Genomic DNA, 18,645 nt, shown 5'->3' with positions numbered 1-18,645 from the left:
CTTTCTTTCTTTCTTTCTTTCTTTCTTTCTTTCTTTCTTTCTTTCTTTCTTTCTTTCTTTCTTTCTTTCTTTCTTTCTTTCTTTCTTTCTTTTTCTCTCTCTCTCTTTTTCTCTCTCTCTCTCTTCCTCTCTTCCTCTCTTCCCTTACTTTCTGCCTTAGTATCAGTTTTAAGAGTGGCAAGGGCCAGGCAATAAGGGTTAAGGGTTACCCAGGGCCACATAGCTAGGAAGGATCTGAGCTTAGATTTGAACCCAGCTCCTTCTGACCTCAGGCCTGGTGCTCTACGTATGTGCTACCTAGATGTCCCTATACTTTGCATTTTCATTTGTAGCTGTTGATCTTTTCATCATTCTGTCCTCCAACCTGAAACTTTACCCCAAACTTTAATGCACTTAGTCCAAGTTGTCTTTATGAATTTTCATGTTTGTCAATGAGTTTTTGGTGGAAACTTCATTCATTTATTTTGCATTTAAAAATATAACTGCAGCACACATTCATCTTGAAGCTCAATATCTCAAAGAAAAGTCATTTGTAATCAGGACTGTAACAAGTCCAATATAGTTAAAGCAGATTCTCTCTACCAAGTTGCCACACAGATCTACAGAATGTTGCTTAATTTTTTCAAACATCTAACATTCTAGTTAGTATCCTTACTAATCCTGTACACCACAGTTCCTTTTATGAGTCAGCAGATGGTTGCAGTGGCCAAAAATGTCATGGCACTCTGTACAGACTAGTGGTAGGCCTTTCCATGCTGAACTTAGTTGATCCTTGGACTACAAATATACAATCCAGCACTGCCCACTAATAGCTGGGTCAAGTTATTTTCTGAAATACTCTTGTGTTTTGGCATTAACAATCTTGTTTACAAAGCACTCACCTCACAGTAAAAGAGGGAATGGATAGAGAGCTAGCCTTGGATCCATGAGGGCTGGATCCAAGTCCTGCCTCTGACACAACCCGGCTGTGAGGCTGTGGTTAAGTCTCTAGTGCTCTAAGTGATTCTTTCAGTCTACAAGTGGATGAGAAGATGCAGATCTGCAATGGTAGAAGGAATTTCCTCATCTGGGGAGTATCTAAACTAATGAAATCCCAGATGTGGTCACTGTATCTATCACAGCATAGCAACCCCTAAAAGGTAATAGTGTATGTATTCTTATAGTCATTTTGTAGAGGAGACTTGAATCCAGGGTTACATAGCTAGTAACTATGAGAGTCAATATTCAAACTCAACTCTCCTGACTGAGAGCAATGTCTATTCTATAAAGTTTTGGTGAAATGTAGCTGAACTTGGCATCATATTCATCATAGATTTATAGCTTAAAGGAGCCTCAGAGTATCTAGAACAATTCCCTCATTATATAGATGAGGAAACTGAGCCCTAGAGAGGTAAAATGACTTGTTCAAGCTCATTCAAATGGTAAGTAATGGCTAGGATTTGAGCCTGGGTCCTCTGGCTCCCAGTCTAATCCTCTATGAGACTTGGCTTCAAATCTTCACTTGTCTTTTTCTTAGCTATTTGGCCATATACAAGTAATTAATCCTCTTTCTGAGCCTTGTGTGACTCTCTTGTGACTTGCCTGTTAAGTTATAGGTAGAGATCGTCATTGGTAGATGGAGTTCCCACACACATCACAGATCTGTGATGCATTGACATCAAGGTGGACCAAATAATACTCTGTCCTTTAAAAGTACTGGGGAGAAATATAGTTATTTAAAGATCTTTACTACTAATGAGGCTCCAGAAATAATCAGGTGTCATAAGAATCTAAATAACTAGGATGAAGGAAGTATCCCAACTAGAATCTAAGAATGTCCCTAAATATGGCAAGTCTTTCACAGACCACAGAGTATTTATAGCCTTGCAGGGGAATCTAGTGATCACCATAGATACTACTATTTCCTTAAAGGAAATTTATTATTACTATTACTTAAAGGAGCAGAGCAATCAAAGACTGGAGGCCACTGGGGGCATCGCATTGTGAAGGTGCTTACTTCTACTATGCCTATGCATGGGGTTTGTACATATATGGGAGCTAACAGAATTTCTTTCATGCTGTGCTCTATACTTTGGCACTATTGGTATACTATCCTGTTACTTGCACAAAAAGGAGTGATTGAACGGACGCATCTTGGCTGCCATCTTAGAAAACACAATTCTGTGATCTAATTGATTAGAGATGTGGCTTCCCACTATAACTGGTGGAATGTATTAACAAGAGGCCTGATCAGAAGTGAAAATGGGGGGGGGGCAGCTGGGTAGCTCAGTGGAGTGAGAGTCAGGCCTAGAGACAGGAGGTCCTAGGTTCAAACCCGGCCTCAGCCACTTCCCAGCTGTGTGACCCTGGGCAAGTCACTTGACCCCCATTGCCCACCCTTACCAATCTTCCACCTATGAGACAATACACCGAAGTACAAGGGTTTAAAAAAAAAAAAAGAAGAAGTGAAGATAGGAACCAAAAACATGGAAGTCATATTATTTGCATGTTAAAAATGGAAGGGACCTTAGAGGTCACCTAGTTCAATTCTTTCATTTTACAGGTAAGTAAATTGAGGCCACTTGGTTAACATCATATAGTTTTAAATAAATAGCAATGCTTGTAAATTCTGGTTTCTAAAAATTGTACCTCCTTGCTATCCTACCTTTAAGAGATTAGCAAAAACAGTGCTTAGAACCGAAAGAGTTGACTTCTCATTAAATGATAGAATTATACAATGGAAAGCATGCTGGAATTGGATCCAGATGATCTGGCTTCATATCCAGCCATTCTTTTTAACTTACCCAAGTGAACTTAGATTGGGTACTTCATATCTCTAGGTCTCATTTATTCAGTTGTAAAATAATGGTGTTGGACTAGACAGTTTCTAGGGGATCTTTAAACTCTAAATCTATGATCCTAAGGCTGATTACTTTACAATTATCTGCTAAGGGTCTTAGGTTTTTTTTTTTAATTTTAATATAAACAAGAAAGGGGTATATAATTCCCTAATGACTTAAAGTTTTTGTTGATGTAATTTTCAAGGGCTTTCTTAAATAGACCTATATATGTTCATATCAATCAAACTTAGTATTACTTTTTTCTTTTTCTCTTTAGAATATTTTTCCATGGTTACATGATTCCATGATCCTCTTTTGCCCCCTGCTCTTTACTCCCCCTCCCAAATCTGACAAGCAGTTCCACTGGGTTATACATGTATCATTGTTCAAAACCTATTTCTGTGTTATTCATATCTGCAGTAGTGTGATTCTTTAATATTAAAACCCCAATCATATCCCCATCACATTATGTGATTGATCACATATTTTTCTAATGCATTTCTGTTTCCACAGTTCTTTCTCTGGATATGGATAGAATTCTTTCTCACAAGTTCCTGTGAATTGTCCTGAGCCATTGCTAGTAGAAAAATCCATTACATTTGATTGTGCCATAATGTATCAGTCTCTGTGTACAATGTTCTCCTGGTTCTGCTCCTTTTGCTCTGCATCAATTCCTGGAGGTCATTCCAGTTCACATGGAATTCCTCCAGTTCATTATTCCTTTTAGCACAATAGTATTCCAAAACCAACAGATACCACAATTTGCTCAGCCATTCTCCAATCAATGGACACCCCCTCATTTTCCAATTTTTTGCTACCACAAAGAGTGCAGCTATAAATATTTTTGTACAATGTTTTTTCCTTATCATCTCTTTGGGATACAAACTCAGCAGTGGCATGGCTGGGTCAAAGAGTAGGCATTCTTTTAAAGTCCTTTGCACATAGTTCCAAATTGCCTTCCAGAATGGTTGGATTAATTCACAACTCCATCAGCAGTGTATTAGTGTCTCAATTTTGCCATATCCCCTCCAACATTTATCACTTTCTTTTGCCGCTATATTGGTCAGTCTGCTAGATGTAAGGTGGTACCTCAGAGTTGTTTTAATTTGCATTTCTCTAATCAGGAGGGATTTAGAACACTTTTTATGTGCTTATTGATAGTTTTGATTTCATTGTGTGAAAACTGCCTTTTCATGTCTCTTAACCATTTGTCAATCGGGGAATGGCTTGATTTTTTTGTAAATTTGACTTAGTTCCTTATATATTTGGGATATTAAACCTTTGTCAGAGAGTTTTGTTCTAAAAATGTTCTCTCAATTTGTTGCTTTCTTTCTAATTTTGGTTGCATTGGTTTTGTTTGTACAAAAATTTTAAATTTAATATAATCAAAGTCATTCATTTTACATTTTGCAATATTCTCTATCTCTTGCTTGGTCTTAAATTCCTTCCTTTCCCACAGATCTGATAGGTATACTACTCTATTTTCACCTAATTTATTTATTATTTCACTCTTTATATTTGTCATATTTGCTGTTACTTTAAAAAAACAAACCCACAAACACCTGTTTTCCTTTAGTAGAGAACAGTTTTCTGAAGGATTGTGATCTAGTATATCCATGTTATAATGGTTAAGAGGGGAAGGAGATGGTCAGGGAAAATTGACTGGTCTCTTGGTCCCAATAATGCACTGTGGTAAATTAGACTTGGAATATTGTGCTGCAGGTCAAGTGAAGGACAGCTAAAATAGAATGTTGTTGTTCAGGCTTGTTGAATGCTTTATAATCTCATTTGTGGTTTTCTTGGCAATGGTAGTCAAACCTTGGTATTCATTCAATGGTTTTGGAACTTGCCAAATTTGGTATTTGATATATTTTTTTAAACCCTTGTACTTCGGTGTATTGTCTCATAGGTGGAAGATTGGTAAGGGTGGGCAATGGGGGTCAAGTGACTTGCCCAGGTCACACAGCTGGGAAGTGGCTGAGGCCGGGCCTGAACCTAGGACCTCCTGTCTCCAGGCCTGACTCTCACTCCACTGAGCTACCCAGCTGCCCCCTATTTGATATATTTTGACTAGAAAAAAATGTTGCAGTATTCAATGTTAGCTTGGCACTTGACACAATTGCTAGAACTTATTGGCATCCCAATCTCAGAAAGTGTATGCCCACTTCAATCAAAACAAAGAATCACATGTTAGTTCAGGGGCACAAAGAAGAGCTCAAGAGAGTGGTAAAGGCTAGACTAGGGGGTTAAATAACTTGTCTGGGGTCACATAGGTAGGAAGTATCTGAGGTCAAATTTGAACCCAGGACCTCCCGTCTCTTGATCTGGCTCTCAATCCATGAGCCACTCAGCTGCCCTTTAGATAAGCCTTTAACAAACAGAATTGTAAATTTGTTCATGACCAGACCATTTCCCACTTTAGAGGAATTTTGAAACACAGGCAAAAACAAACATCATTGGACAAGTTTCTTGTTGAACTTACACCTGGAGAATCTCAGACACAGTTCAGTGGTGATAAGGGACAGAAAAGAGAAAGAGAAAGAACTCCAGATGGGCAGTTGCCCTCAGATATTATGGAAGGAGACTCCTCTTTCAGACAATAAAATTTCTCCTCCCCACCATCCCCTTAGGCCATGAACTCCTCTCAATATAGATCAAGTTAAAATTATTTTCTTTAACCTAATTATTGCTTTTATTTATGCCTATGTATTATTAATATTTACTTAGTAAAATACAACTCCATTAATTCATATAATGCCTCATAAAGTCTGGGTTTTCTGGAACAGATTAATTCAATTTACATTATTTCTTATGGGAAAAATTCAACCTTTTTGGTACTTGACCTGCCTTCTAGAATGAGTTAAAGAAAAGTACCAATGTACCGCTGTATTAGAGTGATTTGCCATTTCCTTCTCCAGCTCATTCTACAGATGAGGAGCTGAGGCAAACAGGATTAAATGACTTGCCCAGGGTCACACAGCTAGTTTCTCAATATAGATCTGTACTCAGAAATATGAGTTTTTCTGACTTCAGGCCTGATATTCTATCTACTGCACTACATAGGTTACCTGAAAACTTTTAAACAACGCTTCAAATAGAATAAGGTTTCGCCAAAAAGAGGTGCCTAAGATTTTTGCTTTTAAATTCTGCAAAAAATTAGTTCTCCCCACCCACCAACTTATTTCTACCAAAAATTGAGAATCACTTACAAGTAAATACAGATTTTATTTATGAGTAAAAAGCAATCATGAAACTTTCCCCAGTCCTATTTCTAGTACTAAGAAATTATTTGGGAACCAGTGGGATATATATTCATATATAAATTCATATATACATACATACATATACACACATATCTGTATTACATGATGCACTGGATTTAGATATAGGGAAAAGTTCATCAGTCAATAAGCATTGATTAAGGAACTCTTATGTGCCAGTTATTGTGCTAAGTACTAAGAAATCAAAGAAAAGCAAAAATGCTGACCCTGTCCTCAAGGACATCCCATTCAAATGGAAGAGGCAACATATAAATAAATGTGTACAAACAAGACATTTACAGAACAGATAGAAGAAAAATCTCAGAAGGCAGATACTAGTTGGAAGGGAGAGAGGCCTAGGAAAGATTTGTTGAAGGTGAAATTGGAATAAAAGAACAAGTAAAAATAGTTAGGGAAGCTGGATTTTAGTTATTGCTTTAAATTAGTTGTGTATTCTTAGAGAGATCACTTTACCATTCTAGCCCTTAGATTCTTCATCTGTAAAATGAGGGAGCTGGACTTAATAATTTCTAAGAGCCTTTCCTGTAGTAAAATTCTACAATTCTCAGTCGGTGCCTTCCAAATAGTTATATTCTCTGAGTTATAGTATCATAGATTTTGAGTTTAGGAGTAATCTTAGAGACTGGGTATAACATCTTTAATTTACAGATGAGGAGTGAGGCCCACTGAGGTTGTTACATATTCAGGGTCAAACAGAACCACAGTTTGAGGCCAGGACCTGTAATTCCAAATCTTGTGCACCACACAGTCTCAATGCAACATAGCCTTGGTAGTTAAAGACATCTATTCTGTCCTTGCCATTCTCACCTAGTGAGAATAATGCATTACCAAGAGATGATAAGTTTCACCAGAGTCTCTAACAGTTATCTCTAAAGTATTCATTTTTGCAAAAAATGGACAGCCCAGGTTTGGACATTATAGGAAAGAGGTTTCCATGGAAACTCTCTTCAATAGCAGAGAAAGGCCTTTTCTTGTTTGACACCCAGCTTTTAGGCTAACCCTTTTCAAAGCAAATATATATGGGACTGGGGCAAGGCAGAGGAAGGGAGATTCTATTGGCTTTGATTATGATGATAAGGACTATCAGTAAAGATTTGCTATCCTGAAATGGTACTGCATAGCCTTAACTACTTCTACAGAAGGTGGGGATAGGTCAGAGCTTATTCAGTATGGTTTAGACACATGCTGGTTCTATTTGTAACCCTTCTGGCCCCAATACAAATTGTAGGAAAGTTACCTGGCTCTTTTCCAACAGAGTGGCCCAGTTTCATTTACTTGGCATTACTGACAGAATGAATTCAGAAAATGACCCACTTCCTTCTTTGCACTAAGGCGAGAAAAGTCCCAGAAAAGAATTGCTGTCCACCATGGAATTAATAGACAGCAGTGAAATCAAACACCTCCTGGATTGAGGTAGGGGGTGGTGGTGGAAAGAACCTTAGTATAACCAATTTACATTGTTCAAGTAAATAATTGCATAGTATAAGGTTGATGTGATCTCCAATTACTCTATTACATTAGATTCAATACTATGACCTCACCCCATCAATTTCCTCTACAGATAGAGATGGCCACCCAGCCATACTTGTTCATCCTTTGTGCCTCTGGTCCATGTCCTTGCATAAATTTTTACCCATTGTGCCATGGGACTTTCATGAATTTTCTTGACATTGCAAGAATACCAATGGACGATATTAGCAGCTCATTAGTTATTCCTCAATCAATAACATGTGACTAGGCAATTTTCAAAAATCATACACTTCTTGAATAACAAAGTTAATGCTGCTTCTGCATGAGTTCATGTATGCCAAAAAAAAAAAAATCTCTGTTAGACAAGGTTTGATCTGCTGAGTGAGCTTTGTCAAACTGAGACCATATTAGACAATATTTTATTCATCTCTCCTCATACTTGCTTTTGTTTGGATTTGGATCTTACCCTTCTCAAGACAGTTTTTTTAACTTTGTACTTATAATCTGTGAATGGCTTCTCTCCCCTATAAGCTTCTTGAAGGTAGATACTATCTTACTTCAATACCTTTTCCCAATCTATCATAGCACTTTCAATCAGTCAACAAATATTTTTCAAGAACCTACTATGCTCCAGGCACTGTTATAGGTACTGTAGATACAAGTAGAAAGAATGAAACAGTCCTTATTTACAAAGAGCTTTTATTCTAAGGGAGGTGTTAAGTACATATAAAATATATATAGCATAAATACAATGTTAATAAATAGAAATGTATACAAAGTAGTTAAATACATGGTCATTTGGGAGGGAGCTTACTAAAGATTCGGGGAATCTAGAAAAGCTTCATACAGAAAATGGTGCTTTAGCTGTGTCTTGTGTCTAAAAGGGTAGTGTATTCTAGACACGTGGGCTTGCCAAAGCAAAGAAGGGAGTGTCATGAATGATGAACAGAGTGAAGGACAGTTTGGCTGGATTGCCTAGTTTGAGAGGGAGAGTAATGTCCAAAGAGTCTAAAAAATAGACTGGAGCCAGGTTTATGGGTTATTTAAGCACCTTCAATATAGATGCTTAATGAATGTTTATTGGATGAATGAATAAAATGGTTGAAACAGGTGAAAATATGTTATTTAAGCAATTAAAATTTCTTTTCTTAAATTTCCTAAGGATTCTTCCTCAGGATTTATGCCAACCTGGCATCTAGTCTGTGGTCAGCGAATCAGACTAAATGTCTGCAGTGAAGTCTCTGATTCCATAAAATCTCCCTAAAGGACATTTTGTTGTATTTGTGAGATCAGAATCCAATGCTGGTCATCTTGATCTAAGAGTCTGAAAAAGGTTATTGGTGAACAAAGTATCCATTGGATGGGAAAGTAGGTTAAATCTGCTTAAAAAAACTTACAATGTCATAAGAAATTTATCCCTCAATATTTGAGTCAACATATTTGTTTGCTTTCCAAGAGGGGGCAGCTGGTGAGTTTCAACAAACATTGGGCAATGGGTCCTGGCTTATGGCCAACCCAAACAGTGAATGCTTTGAATTGGCAAATGAGTTACTAGTGTCTGTGGAGGGCTCTCTGAAAATTCAGCCTGTGTGTGAAAATGGAATGAAAATACCACATGACCTGCAGATGTGACCTCCTCCCTGAATTTCCTAAGCTTCTCTCTATTTCCTTAGAAAATGGCATATTTGAAGGCACTGGCTATTTCTTTCCTCTCCTTGCCGCTCCCTTTATTAATGTCACTTCTTAGGTTAATTACTGTTTCTAAACAAATCTTAATGAAAATGTAATCCTTCTTGTTATAACCAGTAACATTAGCTTCACTGTGCCTACCATGTACAAGGTACTGTGAGTGTATTCAGCTTTTATAACAATTGGTTATTATAGGAGCATGATCATTTAGAATTGGAAGGGACCCTTGAGCCCATTTAATCCAATCCCATCATTTTATAAATGAATAAACTGAGGCTGAGAGGGATTAAGTAATTTAGCCAAAATCACACAGAGGAGTACATGACAAAGTCAAATTTATACCCAGAGCTTCTGATTTCCAAATCCCGAATTTATTCCCACTGCATTAACCTGACACAATGTCATAAGGAGGTATTTCTTATTACTTTATAAGAATACTTATATGTCTGTATTCCAAGAATTCATTATTTCATCAGTGTGAAATCTTTCCTTCACTAAGCAAATCACAGCCCTAATCTTGTAGATGAATTTCACTAGTTTCTACGTCAGAAGTATCGACCCGTGGCCAACTCTCAAGGGATGAGACTCCCCAAAGTTAACAATGATGATTCTCAGCGGATAGACATCCTTGGCCTCTCCTAGAAATCTTTCCAACTGTCACAGCTTATGCATCAACAGTAGAGCTTTTGAGAATTCACAAGTTATGTTGTGGTGTCAAAGGAGTTCTTTTGTGAAGGCTTAAGAGGGTAAGTGCTTTAAAGTGTATAGTCTCCTATAAATGTACTATTCCCTTGATCAGTTTTCTTGCTATTCTTAAAATATCATTAGTCTGTGTCTTCTAAATTCTTTTAGAATAAAGGATAGCTAGGTGGCTCAATGGATAGAGAACCAAGACTGGAGACAGGAGGTTCTGGGTTTAAACCTGATCTCAGATACTTCTTAGCAATGTGACCCTGGGCAAGTCACTTAACCCCAATTGCTTAGCTCTTATTGCTCTTCTGCCTTGGAACTAATATTTGGTATCAGTTCTTAGACAGAAGGTAAGAGTTTAAAAAAAGAAAAGACACATAGAAGCATAGATTTAGAGCTAGAAGGGAACTCAGGGGACCTTCTTCAAACTTTTTTTTATACACAAGAAAACTGAGTTCAGAGAAGTTTTGACTTCCCTGATATTGCATAACTTTTCTCTTTTTACCATCTAAAAGGTATGTTAATTACCAGGTTCATAGACATAGAGTTCTAGGGATGGAAGAACCTTGGATATCAGCTAGTCTTCGATGAGATGAGGATACTCAGGTCTAGAGAGTTTGAAGCAGTTGAACCAACTCACATATAATCTAGTTTTTACAAAATCAATTGGCCCTGGCATTTGGATAGTGCTGTGTTTATCTTTTAGAAGTTTCTCATACATTGTCTCAGCTAGTCTTTATAATACTAAAGTATCAATACACATGTATACACAAGGAAACTGTCCCAGAGAGTAAGTAACCTACTTATGACCACATAGCTAATTGAGTCAGGACATGAACTTGGATGTAAGGATTTCTAGACTGTTCCACTGGTCTACACAAAATAAATCTACCAGAAGCCAGGAGCTGATCTAATAGGCAGGGTGGCCAGAGGAAGAAACCCAGGGCCTTCCATTTCCTACTCCTCATTTCCCAAAAACAAGGGCAAAGAAAGAGCAAAAAATCAAATTGAATAAAGAAACATCAAGGCTGTTTTAGCAGCACATATCTGAATTGTGTTCCTAAAAATTGTTGTCAGCCTTTCAAGATATCAGTTATGTCTTTTCTAGTCCCTCTTCTCTTCTTTCTCTTCCTGGTTCCTCTTCTCTTAAGCTAGTTTCTGTTGCTCTGGTAATTTCTCAAATGCTACCTCTCTCTGAAAAAGACCAGAGATTCCATAGGCAAAGAGATGTTGGGTGTTCAAAATGGTGTTCTGAATATGGGAGACCCATCACATTTCTAACTGATAGCTAATGAGAATTAAAAACAAAATAACAAAGCATCGATGAATTTTAATTGAATATTCACTATATGGAGGGCACCATGATTAAGTGCAATTGGGTATATGAAAACAAATAATACACACCCTGCCTCCAAACACCTTATAGTCTAGTTGGGGAAGCAAAACAGCTAAAAAGTTAATTAAAAATACAAGATTTAAACTCCAGTTCAAAACAATTCTAGAACTATCTCATGACAGCACATGACTAGGCATCAAATGAACTCTACAGAAAATTAAACAATAGGAATTCAGTATCCCAATACAAAGGGCATACAATTCATATACTAAAATAGCCATATCTGAACTCGGCCAAAGATCAGAAACATTTGCAGTCATACTACACGTGAAACCACCCCCAGAAGAGTACATGATTAAAATGAATAACATTCCAGAGCTGATTTCAGCTGTAGATAGTGAATGGAAAATATTGAAGGAGGACAATTTGGCTAAAAATTATTTTAAAAAAATCACAAGTGCTGAAAAAAAAGATAAATTAATGAATGAATGGATGAACATGTAAATAAATAAGTGGTAAGAAAGAGGGAACAGGAAAGGAATCCTGATCTCTTTTTTACTCCTTTTCCCATTCCATCCCCAACCATCAAGGAGCAAGGCCCACTCACCTTTTGGGATCCAGATGCTGAACTCTTGAGTGAAGTGTGCTTGAAGGAACCACTCATCCTCCTTAAGGAGCCTGCGAGCTTTCCTCCCTTCCCCTTTTTAGTTCCCATGTCCTCTACTCCAGACAAAGCATCTCCTCACCTAGAGAGCCTCTTTTCTCACTCAGTAAGTCAGAAGTAGAGTCTGAGGAAGCCCTAGCTCAGTAGAGTCTATCCAAATTAGAACAGGGTGATACACAAGAAAAAAGCAAAGTCCTAGAGCAGAGGATCTCTGCCAGGATGGGTAGCCTGTAGGAGGCAGATTGGACCACTAGCAGCACTAGGCAATGTGCTGATCCTCACAGTTGCCCTTCCTGTACTCCCCAACTCTCCTCCCTCCTTGACAGCTTTCCCCCCCTCCCCATATCCCTATCCCTTTCCTTTTCCACAGCATTTATAATCAGGCTTAATGCACTGCAAGCTCTTGCAAGCCATGGTTTTTAGTGGATGGAGATTTAACAAATGGCAATGCAAGGTAAATCTACTTTTAGAAAGCAGTGGCCCCAAAAGGTTTGGATTCAGGCAAAACACAGGGTCATCAAATGGATATGATTTGGGTATCAAATGGAAGTGATTTGGGTATCAAGAGAAAGGTATATATAAAATGCAGATGGATTTCTAACATCTAGAGAGACTTGCCCATCATAGAATACTGCAGCTTGAGTACAGGATCTAAATACAATCTCTTCCTTTACACATGAAGAAACTGACACAAGAAAGGATCTGCTTATTTAACTATTGTGGGCAGGTTTGACCTCCAGATTAGTACTCTTCCTACTACCTCATGTTGTCACACCTAGTATGTAATTTTTTACTTATTTGCTTTGGGTGAACCTGATATTTGATGTTGGAGTAAGGGTGTCTGGGTTCAAATCCTATCCTATTGCTCACTTGATGCATGATCTTGGATGAATCATATCTGCAAACCTCACTTTCATCATCTCTAAAATGAAAGGGTTGGAAAAGATGACTTCTATTCCATGGAAATTTTAGTTGATGGCCTGTAGTATCCTTTCAAATTTTAGATCTATAATCCTATTAGGTAGGAAGGAACCTCTAAAATGAAGATCAGAACTTTTCTACAATTTGTAATATTAGGGACAATTGCCTTTTTTTAAATCTGGGGTCCAAGGTTGTCCAAAGGGTCCATAGATAGATTTCAGGGACATATGTGAAAAAATGTGAAACATAAAAACAAATTCCATTGGTTTTCCTCTCCCACTCTAATTTCTCAATGAAATCAAGCATTTTCTTCAATTATGAATGTAAGCAACCAATCTTTTTATGGGATAGTATCCATTGGCTTCATGAGAATGTCAAAGGGGTCCCTGGCACAAAATAAACTAAGAAATCTTGTCTTGGGGGATTGCTGGGCAGTTCAGTAGATAGAGTGCCAGGCCTAGAAATGGGAGGTCCTGGATTCAAATATGACCTCAGATACTTCCTAGCTGTGTGACTCTGGACAAGTCACTTAACCATAGTTGCCTATCCCTTATTGCTCTTACTGCTTAAAACTAATATTTCGTATTAATTCTAAGACAGAAGATAAAGGGTTTTTTAAAATTCAAAAATATTTTATTTTCCCAATTACATGTAATAACAAATTTTAGCATGTTTTCCAAAATTATAAGATCCAAATTGTCTCCCTCTCTCTCCCTTACCCTTTACTGCCCTCAGAGATGGTAAGCAGTTTAATCTGGGTCATATATGTATTATCATGCAAATCATGCAAAATATACTTCCATATAGGTCATTGTTGTAAGAGAAGACTCATATAAAACCAAAATCCCCAAATAAAACCATAAATAAAATGTGAAGGATAGGATGCTTTGATCTATATCTGACTACAGCAGTTCTTTCTCTGGAGGTGGATAGAATTCTTTGTCATAAGTCCTTCAGAATTGTCCCAGATCATTGTATTGCTGAGAGTAGCTAGGTCTTTCACAGTTGATCATCATAAAATAAGGTTGTTGCTGTGTACCATGTTCTCCTAGTTCTACTTATTTCACTCTGCATCAGTTCATGTAAATCTTTCCAGTTTTTTCTGAAATCATCCTGCTTAACATAAGGGCTAAAAAAAACCCCTCTGTCTTAGGGAGTTGTCTAGGGCAATGTGACATTATGTGAATGAGGAAGCTAAATGGGACAGCGAATCAAGGACTATATCTTATGTTAAGAAGACCTGAATTCAAATCTGATCTCACTAGTTGTATGTCCCTGGGCAAGCCACTTAACCTCTGTCTGCCTCAATTTCTTTAATTATAAAATGGAAATAACAATAGCACCATCTCCCAGAGTTTTTGAGGACCAAATAAGATAATATTTGTAAAGCATTTAGTACAGTGCCTGGCACATCATAAGTGCTTAATAAATGCTATTTTCTTCCTCCCTTCTTTCCTGGGGTCATCCAACCAGTGTAGGTGCCAGAAATGGGATTTAAATCCATTGTAATGTCTTCTATACGACTCAGTACACAAATCCTTGGGAAAATATGCATATCTGTTCATGTACACCATGAAAATACATATATGAGGTTCTTAGGAACATTGTTAAGCTTTTAAGATTGCTGAGAATAGTCATAGAAAATGGGGAGGAATGGACTATCCTCTGTTACAACACTGAAAAGGTATTATGCAGAATATGAAAATGTACCCCAAGCCAAGGGGGCTCTTCTCTGAACTCAGAATTATTCTAGTCCATGTGCTTTAGTTAGCAATAAATCATATGTATTATGTGGTAGCATCTTATGTTTTTGTGTTGCTTCAGATTCAACAAGCATTTAAAATATTAAGAACAAATTTTAACTCTGCTCCAGACAAATTTCAGTTTCACACTATGGGAAGCATTTTTCATACCAAGAATTCACCACATTAATCAATTCATAGTTATGGACCAAAACAAAAACAAAAACAAAAACAAAAAAAAACACCACACACACACACACACACACACACACACACACACACACATACCCAGAAAAACTAAGACTCTGACTTGATTTCCTGGGATACAAATAAAACTCTTGTGTCAAAGAATCATGACTCTAATGAACTGGATTCACTGTGGGATTTTCTCACCATCTTGGTTTTCAGTCCATATCTAATAGATCTGGGGAAATGTATGTATAGGGACTTCCCTGTATTTGACTCTCATTTCCCACTTGCAATCATGCAAGTTATAATATTACTTTCTTGTAATATGTTAATAATAATAATAAGCTTAATAAAGGTAGAAAGATAAAAATCTGGAATAGTCATTACTCCTAACATGTTTTAAATAAAGCCTCCAGGATATTTAGAATAACAAATATGAGCCTTCCTCCCCTCTTAGTCCTCAAAATTGAAGTGACTGAATGGGATAGAATTTAAGAAATATATTCTCTCTCTCTCTTGTCTTTCACTGTCTCTCTATCCCTGTCTCTGTGTCATTTTCTATCTCTCTTCCCATCTGTCTTGATCTCTTTCTCTACTCTGATATTTCAGCTTCTAGAGTCACTTCATGTGTCCCTAAATCCATCAGCGAGGCTACCAGTTTCTCCGGCAGAGAATCCCATCTTTCTATGCCAACTACCCCATATAAAATGAGAGCCAATTTTCCCATGATCTCTCTTTTTCTCTTGCTGCCATTGCCTAATGCAAAAATTCTTTCTTTCTTCAGTTTCAACTGGTTACTTATCATTAAATGTAAATGAGAAACATTTTATTTCCCCCAATTACTTGTCCTCAGTAATGGAAGAGGGAGGAAGAAAGGGAGAGCAAGTTTCTTAGCACTCACTATACAAAGATAAAAAAACAATGCAGTTTTTACTCTCAAAGATGTATACATGTTAGTCTAGCAGATGGATGAAACATATGAAACAAATAACTGGAATATTTTAGAATATAATTAAATGTATTAGAGTTTTTTTAACTTTTTCTCTTTTATTTAAATTTTTACTCATTTACATCTCAACTTTCCAATGAGATCATAAGAGTAAATTCTTTGTATTATCTTTAGTGCCGCAAATAGTTTTGGACACATAATAGATACTCAGTTAATTTCTGAGTATTTGATTCAATGAATCTAAATCTGGAAAAGAAAAACAGAAGGAACTTGAGAGTTAAGAAGGAAATTATTAATTGTTTCTTACTTTTGTGGGAGAATTTTGACCATCTACTGATGGAACCACATGCTGAGGGAGAAATACCACTGCACTCAACAATCTATAGGATCAGCTAACAGATCCCACATCCCACTTGATAGATAATCAAGTGATATTGTATGTGAAAACTGATAATGCCCAAGACATTAAAACCAGCATAAGGAACATCTCACTAGGAAATTGGATTAAGAAAACCTTCCATTGGGAGGTCATTGCCACTCCTCTTGAAGCATATTAAGAAGGGGAAAAAGGAGGGGGAAAAAAGCAAATATTCATCCCACTGTTTGCATTTTTCAGTTTGAATGGTAGAAGTTGCATAATGGACTCATTAAGGTGGGGAGCCTTTATAAAAAATAAGAAAGTTCTTAAAGTTTTTACGTGTGATGGACCCTTTGACAGTCTGAAGAAGACTATAGAAGTTTCTCTAAATAATGTTTGTAAGTGTATAAAATAAAATTCATTATATTACATAGAAAACTAATCATATTAAAATACTTTTACAAAAATATTTTTAAAAAACAAAATGATGGTACATGTGGAAAATCCTAGAGAGTCAACTAAAAAGTTGGTTGAAACTATCAGTAATTTTGGCAAAGTAGCAGGATTTAAAATGAAACTACATAAATCATTATATATAACTAACAAAGTCCTACAAAAAGAGATACAAAGAGATGATCTATTTAAAATAAACATAGATAGAATAAAATACCTGGGAGTATACCTCCCAAAACAAACCCATGAACTACATAAATATAATTACAAGACATTTTTATACAAATAAAGTCAAATCTAAATAATATGAGAAATATTAATTGTTCATGGATGGGCAAAGCCAATATAATTAAAATTATAATTTTATCTAAATTAATCTACCTATTCAATGCCATCCCAATTAAATGACCAAAAGTTATTTTATTGAGTTACAAAAAATAATAGCAAAATTCATTTAGAAGAACAAAAGATCAAGGCTATCAAAGAAATTAATGAAAAAATGGGAAGAAAGGAGGACTAGCAGTACCAGATTTTAAATTGCATTATAAAGTAGTAATTATCAAAACTATCTGGTACTGGCTAAGAAACAGGTAGATCAGCAGAATAGAATAGACATACAACAAATAGCAGTAAAAGATTATAGTAACCTATATTTGACAAAAGTATAGATCCATTTTTAGGAGTAAGAAATAACTTTTTGGTAAATATTGTTGGGACGACTGGAAAGTAGTTTGGCAGAAGCTAGGTATAGACCAGTATCTCACATCATTCAATAAGATAAGATGAAAATGGATACATGATCTAGAGATGAAAGTTGATATCATAAGTAAATTAGAAGAAAAGGGAACATATTACCTATCAGATTAATGGATAGGAGAAGAATTTATGAGTCAACAAGAGATGAAGACCATTATGAGATATAAAACAGACAATTTCGAGTACATTAAATTGAAAAAGTTCTGTACAAATAAAACAAATATGCCAAAACTAGAAGGAAAACAGAAAATTGAGAAAAAAATGAAAAACAAAAACAAACCACATGAGCTCCATGGACTTCAGTTTAAGTACTCCTACACTAGGATAACCTGCTAGTTCTGGAACTTTACAGACTGGAGTATGTGTGAGTAAGCCAGAAATAACAGTTTTAAAGTGTAACTAGAAACTGATCTTCTTAGAACCATATGCACTAAATGAAGAGAATTATATTAAGAACAAATGAACTTGAAGCAAATGAAATCTTGGTTTATCTAGTACAATTGTACATATTTCCTTTTTCCTTTCCTCTCCTCTCCTCTCCTCCCCTCTCCTTTCCTTTCCTATTTCCTTTCCTTTTCCCACTTAGTGATAAGCAGAGAAAGATAAAGGTAAAAAAGGGCTTGCCAGAATTTTGATTTCTTTGTTTGCTTTTAGAGCTTTTTCATTCATGCCTCGAATATTGTTTAGGCACACACGCTAGCATAATGGAAAGGCAAGCAAGACTTGATCTCTGACTTTTAGAAGATTAACAATTAGGATTATAAGACTGTCTTTGCCTATAAGTACCTTCCATAGTTTTTTATGTATATAGCATATTCATAAATAAGTAAATATAAAATATATACAAAAACCACAGTGATTTAAGTGGAGGTATGTTTGGGGGAATCAGGAGGTGCCTCTAGAAGGAGATGGCATATGAGCTCAGACTTAAAGGGGGCTAACTACAGGGTCGAATTGATCAAAGAATTCCAGCCTGTTTGAAGGGAAGGACGTAGAAAGGTATTTTAGAGAACTGACTTGGATTTTTTTTTAGTTTTGTTTCATTGGTTTCGTTTATTTTAACAACATACGTATTTCTGAATATCCCTTCACTCTTTGTTATCTGGTGAAACTTTCCTTGTAACAATCTTTAAAAACAAAACAAAACAAAAAAATAACCAGGACATCAATTATGTCTGATGGCATACGCAATATTTCATACTCATAGCCTATTAACTCTCCAATTAAAGAATAGAAGTACATTTTCTCATGTCTTCTGAATGGCCAAACTTAATTGTTATCATTTTATTATACTTCATGTAGTATTCTTGTCATATACTACATGTAAT

At 36.3% G+C, this 18,645-nt stretch overlaps 1 protein-coding gene across 1 annotated transcript in view; it reads right to left on the bottom strand.

The window, feature by feature from the left end:
• Positions 1 to 12,000, bottom strand: part of TRPM1 (transient receptor potential cation channel subfamily M member 1) — a 191,495-nt gene extending 179,495 nt beyond the window's left edge. The window contains exon 1 of the mRNA XM_044665395.1: positions 11,893 to 12,000. Within this exon, the coding sequence (XP_044521330.1) occupies positions 11,893 to 12,000 (108 nt within the window). The remainder of the gene's footprint in view (positions 1 to 11,892) is intronic.
• Positions 12,001 to 18,645: the final 6,645 nt, after the last annotated feature.

Source organism: Gracilinanus agilis, chromosome 2 (assembly GCF_016433145.1).
Source record: "Gracilinanus agilis isolate LMUSP501 chromosome 2, AgileGrace, whole genome shotgun sequence".
In the NCBI taxonomy this organism is placed as follows: Eukaryota; Metazoa; Chordata; class Mammalia; order Didelphimorphia; family Didelphidae; genus Gracilinanus; species Gracilinanus agilis.
Note: the sequence above shows the minus strand (reverse complement) of the source record. Positions and strands in the feature narration are given on the sequence as shown.